The following is a 6,005-nucleotide window of genomic DNA, read 5'->3' as shown; positions in this document are numbered from 1 at the left end:
CCCAGAAAGACCCCCTTCACCATGCAGCCCTTTTCCTGGGCAGCAGCAGCCAGGAATCCACCCATCCCTGCAACCCAATCCACCATGGCATGGAGGGGGTTCTAGGCCACAGCTAGCCAGGCAAATGTGGCTGAGAGCCATTATGCTGCAAGGTTGTATCTGCATTAACCTGCCAGGTTTTGATAAAATTGGTCACTTGCTGGAGTCACCAGAGAATAGTTATGACTCCGTATTTGCTAACCTCCATTTTCCTTGCTCTCTGCCAATCCTTAACTCACTGTCTGCCTGGCTTCCTCTGAGCCCTGGGCTGATGCTCTTGCGGCCCCGCTGGCAGAAACGAGCAAAGCCGCAGTTCTACCCTCAGTTATCAACAGCATTTGGAAATGTGAATCTTCAAAGACTGTGCTCACCAGGCAAAACCCTGGCTTTGGGGGAAGTGGTTACACCGCAGAGCAGGCACCGTGGTAACCACCTCCCCTCCTTGGTACGCCCTCCTTGGCAACATGCCTGCATTTGGCCAGATACTGTTCCGCTTCGGTGCGTCTCTCCTTCATTCATTCATGCTCCACTCACTCAGCACATATTTATTGTGTAGATAGTACGTTCCAGGCGTGGGGATTACAACAGGGTCTCTCAGGATGCAACCCTCCAGAACCAAGTGAGCATAAACTCTTTCTCTGCCCTGGTGTGTTTAAAGACCTTTGCGGGGAGGCCAAGGAAGGAAACCCACCTGGGCGTGTAAGTAGTAGGAGGGAGAGAAGATAAGAAGAAAAGGAACTAAAGACAAATAGAACTGCAATTAAATGTTCAACTGTAGCAGTCTGTTAAATAATAACAGTAATACTGATATTATTATTTTAAAACTATCATATATGTGTGTGTGTATATGTGTGTGTGTGAGAGAGAGAGAGATGAATAATACAATAAAAATAATTATTTAATGTTGTTAGGATCCAAAATTGGCAGGGTAAAAGAAAACACACCAAAAAATCAAAGGAATTAAGTTAACAATCCCGGAATGCTAGGTTTGAACTGGAAAGACCAACACCGTACTGGTCGTGCTTCCACCGGATACAGTGGCCTAAGGGACGATCCTGAAACCTCAGAGGCTCACGGTGACAAGCAGGTCATTAGAGTGACTGCAGTTCAGCTGATCTCTGCTGGAACCACCGGGCTGTACCAAGTTGCGCTGGAATTCGGGCTTTGGGTCGGGGTCATGTCACCTTCCACATCCTCATCTGGGGACTCAGGCTAAAAGCACAAGAGCAATGGGTCCCTCAGAGAGAGTGGAAATTCTGAGAGGGCTGGTGAAGCTTCCTGACTTTCAGCGGCTCAGCTCACCACTGGCGTCCCATTAATTGTGCCCACGTCACCAGTGTGGCCCAAAGTCCAGGGGTGGGGGAAATATACACCACCAGCAGGAAAGCCATGGTAAGGATGAGGAGGGAATAACATCGCCCGTCCAATCATCCAGTCATGAACTCATGACTTTCAGTTTTAAAAAATAAATATCTCCTAGCCCCACCCACCAAAAAGGCCTAAAAGCATCGGCAGTCCAATCGCAATGAAAATGCTCTCCCCGGGGCTGTGGTTTCTAAACACTGTTCTCCACTAAAAGAAACCAGGACCCCTGAGGGACTGCCTGACTCCAGGTCTTCAGCAGGAAACTGGTTTATCTTGTATCAAGGAGCAAGGAATTTCTCAAAAAATAATGGGATCATGTTAAAAGGATACAGGAGATGACATGAAAGGGCTCCCATTGGTTAAAGACAGGATAATTTACACATTATACTTTATACAGTTATACTTTGGCCACCTGATGTGAAGAGCCAACTCATTGGAAAAGACCCTGATGCTGGGAGAGATTGAAGGCAAGAGGAGAAGGGAGCAGCAGAGAATGAGATGGTTAGATAGCGTCACTGACTCAACGGACATGAATTTGAGCAAACTCCAGGAGATTGTGGAGAACAAGGGAGCCTGGTGAGTGGCAGTTCATGTGGTCACAAAGACTCGGACACAACTCAGTGATGGAATAACAATTTATGCATACAACTGACTGAAGGGATTCCCAGCCCCACCCGAAGCCTATGGAATCAGAATCTCCAGGCACAAAGGCTAGGCATCTGGATTTTTTTTTTTTTTTTTTTTTTATGGAGCTCTCAACTGATTCTGAAGCACAACCAGGATTGCAAGGCACACGTTTCCTGACCTTCTGGGAATCCAGATCACCCAGGGTGCCCATCTCACTATCAGGTGCCAGCCTCTGCTCCCTGCAAAGTCTCGTCTACATCACACTGACACGTGTCCCTTACTCTTTTGCTTCCGACTCTGGGGTGGTCCAGCTGTAACGTGGCAGACATCATCAAGGGGAAAGGTTCCAGTTTTCAGTCTGCTGACAACAATAACAAGAGCAGAGAAGCTGGGACAGCTCCCAGGGTGCTCCTTTTAACCACGGCTTTGACAATGACAATGAGGAAAAAACTTCTGTTTTTAGCTAACATATCACAGATCTAAAACGGAGAAGTTTGGGGTTTCTCCAGATACCTCGCAGCAGATCATTCTTAATCCTCACTTGGCAGCAGAATCAGCTGGTAAGCTTCTACAAAACAGGGCTGACCGTGTTCTGGACTCTAACCCAGAGGCTCAGATTCCACGGTCTAGGGTGGAGTCTGGGTACCCAGTGTTTCCAAGGCTGCCCAGGTGATTCTGATGCACAGCCGTGCTTGAGAACCACAGCTCCAAGCGCATCTTGAAAGCAAAACTTGACAGCAAAACTTAATGTCTTGTCACAACTTGACACGAGATATGCCCTGGATGAAGCACCTTCTGAACTGGAGTCCAGGCACCCAGTGTTTCCAAGGCTGCCCAGGTGATTCTGATGCGCGGCTGTGCTTGAGAACCACAGCTCCAAGCGCGTCGTGAAAGCAAAACTTAATGTCTTGTCACAGCTTGACACGAGATCTGTCCTGGATGAGGCACCTTCTGAACTGCAACACGCTGGGGAAAGTCTCAGTCCGCTCCTGGCCGTGCCTCTTGAGAGCCCCCCACCCCTCCCCTCCTACAATCGGCCCGAGCAGCCATGCCTGCATCGCTGGGCTCACCGCAGACTGGACGGCCCTCCTCGATGTTCAGGGCAGAGAATAAAGCTCCGAACGTCTACACAGCTCCAGGTCAAGCCGAAGCAGAGAACGTGAGCAGAGAGCTAATAATAATTCAGCTGAGGCAACTGTCGAGCAACTACTCCCCCAACAGGCTCCAGGGTGTAGTGCGCTGAGTGGGTGTTGGTTTTTGTTTTAATTAGAAAGAATGTGTAATCCCCACATTAGAAGAAAATAGAGAAAGACTTAAGTCAGCCAGTTCAAAAAATCAAACATAGTTCTGCCCCCCCAAACTTAATGAATAAAACACACACACACAAATACAAATCACTGCCACGTCCTCACACAAGTGCTGGGCACAGCTAGCAATACTACTTTCCCCTTGATTTATAGTGGGTTAGACGCCAGCTCTAGGAAGGCCTGGATCCTTTGTCTGGCTTTGTATTAAAATACGCTGTTTTCTCAAAGTCTTAACAACACCACACTGTCAGAAGAAGGGCATCCTGTTAAGAGTGTTCTGAGGACTTCCCTGGTGGCCCAGTGGACAAGACTTCACCTTCCAATGCAAGGAATGCAGGTTCGATACCTAGTCAGGGAACTAAGACCCCCACATGCCATGAGGCAACTGAGCCCAAACGCCACAACTGCTGAGCCTGCACACCGCAACTAAGGAGAAGCCTGTGCACCACAGCAAAGGGCCCGCGTGCCGCGACAAAGACCTGACCCAGCCAAAAATAAATAGGTAAATCAACAAATCAATAATTAAAGAGTGTTCTGGAATTCATACCGTGGTTTCGACATGTCCCTCGACCCACACCCCTCTTCTCTGAAATCTGCACCCCACTCACAAAGCTGGGTCCGCTCAGCTGTGAGCGCTCGTCCTGGCCACACACTCCTGAGCTGAGTCACTGAACCAGTTCTGGACACGGGACTCAGCAGGGCTGGACTGAGACGGGCTGGGCCCGATCTGGAAGGTGGCTTCCACAGACATTGCGCAAATGCGGGCCCTTTGGAGAGGCCAGGTTGGATCACAGGGGCAGACAGAACAGGGCAGGAGAGAGGGGAGAGGGGAAGGCAGAGGCGAGGCAGAAAGCAGGGAGAGAGCTTGCATCCTGCTCGGCTCTGTAGGCTGCCGGAACTCCAGGCCCACAGGTACAGAAAGTGCCCCCTTTACGCTTGTAAATTCTTCCTCTGCCTATTCAGCTACTTGAAATGAATTTCTATCACTTGATAACAAAACCAGAACTGGGACTAAAATAACTGTAAAGCCATGTTATCAACTGCTAGACATTTCCAGGAATTTTTCAAAAGACTAAATTCAACTTTTTTTCTCTTTATTGAATATGCCGTTTCTAAAAATATATGTATGCTTTTAACATAAATACGTATACATTTTTGCTGCAGCAACTGGCTTCAAAATCAGAAACAAGGCAACCACCAGAATTTGGGATCAACAGAAAGAAAGCTCCCTAAGGAAATGTTCCCTCCCATCTCCATCTTGAACAGTGAGTGTCTCCAGCAGGGGTTGCCCGGGAGAAGGCCAGGCCTTAGACTCAGGTATGGAGGCCAGCCGTGGGCACTGACTGCTCCCAGCCCTGACAGAGAAGGCCAGACACGGTGCCATCCTCTGGAAAAATCCAAACAGCAGGCTCAGAGGATGAGCCCCTTCAAGAATGGGATTCCTGGATGCTCTCTTTGATGGGGGCTTAAATCGATAACATGCGTTTATAGAGACTTCAAGAGAGAAACCAAGAAACTTAGTCCCTCTAACGGGACAAAATCCTCCCTCCCCGCCCGAGCACTGCTAGTACAGAGGACAGGACAAGTACAGACCTCCGGCTGGATGGCTTTAAACACGGGTATGTCCATTAGCGTGATCTGGCTCTGCAACAAAAGAGAACTGGGGTTAGAAGACACTAGAAACCAAAAACAGCTGCCATGTGACTTTGAAACTCTACAGAATAATAGCACATTCTGAGAAGTCACACTTTCCCCCTTGAAATAAAAATCAAGATAAAGTAAAAAATTGGGTAGACTTTGAAAACACCTCTCCCATCCCTTCCTTCTTTATAAATCTTGATCCACACCCTTCTTTCTTGAATGTGAGATGGACTCCCAATTTAGGGATTGATAATAGTAGCTTGGAGGGTACATTTTTTAGTTTGGATATTTTCATTCTATTTGAGCTTTTGTTTCAAGTCTAAGTTACTTCTACAACTTAAAAAAAGTTGCAGACACAATATTATAAGTTAGAATGTTAAACAGAGACACTCTCTATTACTCTAAAGTGATTTTTTTTAAAAATTGTGGCTTATAGAAAGTGTACATTTCTTCTGAAGCCTAAGCCACCTCTAAATTATATGGCGGAGTCCCATTTGAGACGCCCCCACAGACCAGTGTTGGATCACAAACTGTTTATTCCACCAGCCCAGAATGAGAGAACTACAGAATTTGAGAGCAAGCATTTAGAAACTTTTATAGCGATCCCCATGACATTTTTGTTATATATATTTTTAAAGCGTTAGTCCTTTGCTGTTGTTCACTCTTAGTCGCTAAGTCATGTCCAATTCTGCGACCCCATGGATTGCAGCACACCAGGCTTCCCTGTCCTTCACTATCTCCCAGAGTTTGCTCAAACCTATGTTCATCGATTCAGTGATTCCATCCAACTATCTCATCCTCTGTCATCCCTTTCTCCTCCTGCCCTCAATCTTTCCCAGATTCAGGGTCTTTTCCAATGAGTTGGCTCTTTGCATAAGATGGCCAAAGTACTGGAGCTTCAGCTTCAGCATCAGTTCTTCCACTGAATATTCAGATTTGATTTCCTTTAGGATTGACTAGTCTGACTCCTTGTTGTCCAAAGGACTCTTAAAAGAGTCTTCTCCAGCACCACAGTTCAAAAGCATC

The 6,005-nt window shown here is 47.2% G+C and overlaps 1 protein-coding gene across 2 annotated transcripts in view; it reads right to left on the bottom strand.

Annotated features, from left to right (window-relative positions):
• Positions 1-18: 18 nt before the first annotated feature.
• Positions 19-6,005, bottom strand: part of LOC104991554 (ras-specific guanine nucleotide-releasing factor RalGPS1-like) — a 40,630-nt gene continuing 34,643 nt past the window's right edge. The window contains exons 4-5 of one of the 2 annotated variants that reach the window (XM_010844097.1): positions 4,932-4,982; positions 19-1,251 (exon numbers count right to left, since the gene is read on the bottom strand). In XM_010844097.1, the coding sequence (XP_010842399.1) occupies positions 1,147-1,251; positions 4,932-4,982 (156 nt within the window). In that variant the 3' untranslated portion in view covers positions 19-1,146. Of the gene's footprint in view, positions 1,252-3,724; positions 4,983-6,005 lie in introns of those variants that run through there. The other variant, XM_010844095.1, reaches the window with a different exon arrangement.

The sequence above is a fragment of the Bison bison genome, unplaced genomic scaffold (assembly GCF_000754665.1).
Source record: "Bison bison bison isolate TAMUID 2011002044 unplaced genomic scaffold, Bison_UMD1.0 scf7180017864193, whole genome shotgun sequence".
In the NCBI taxonomy this organism is placed as follows: domain Eukaryota; kingdom Metazoa; phylum Chordata; class Mammalia; order Artiodactyla; family Bovidae; genus Bison; species Bison bison.
This window is presented reverse-complemented; position numbering and strand designations above follow the sequence as displayed.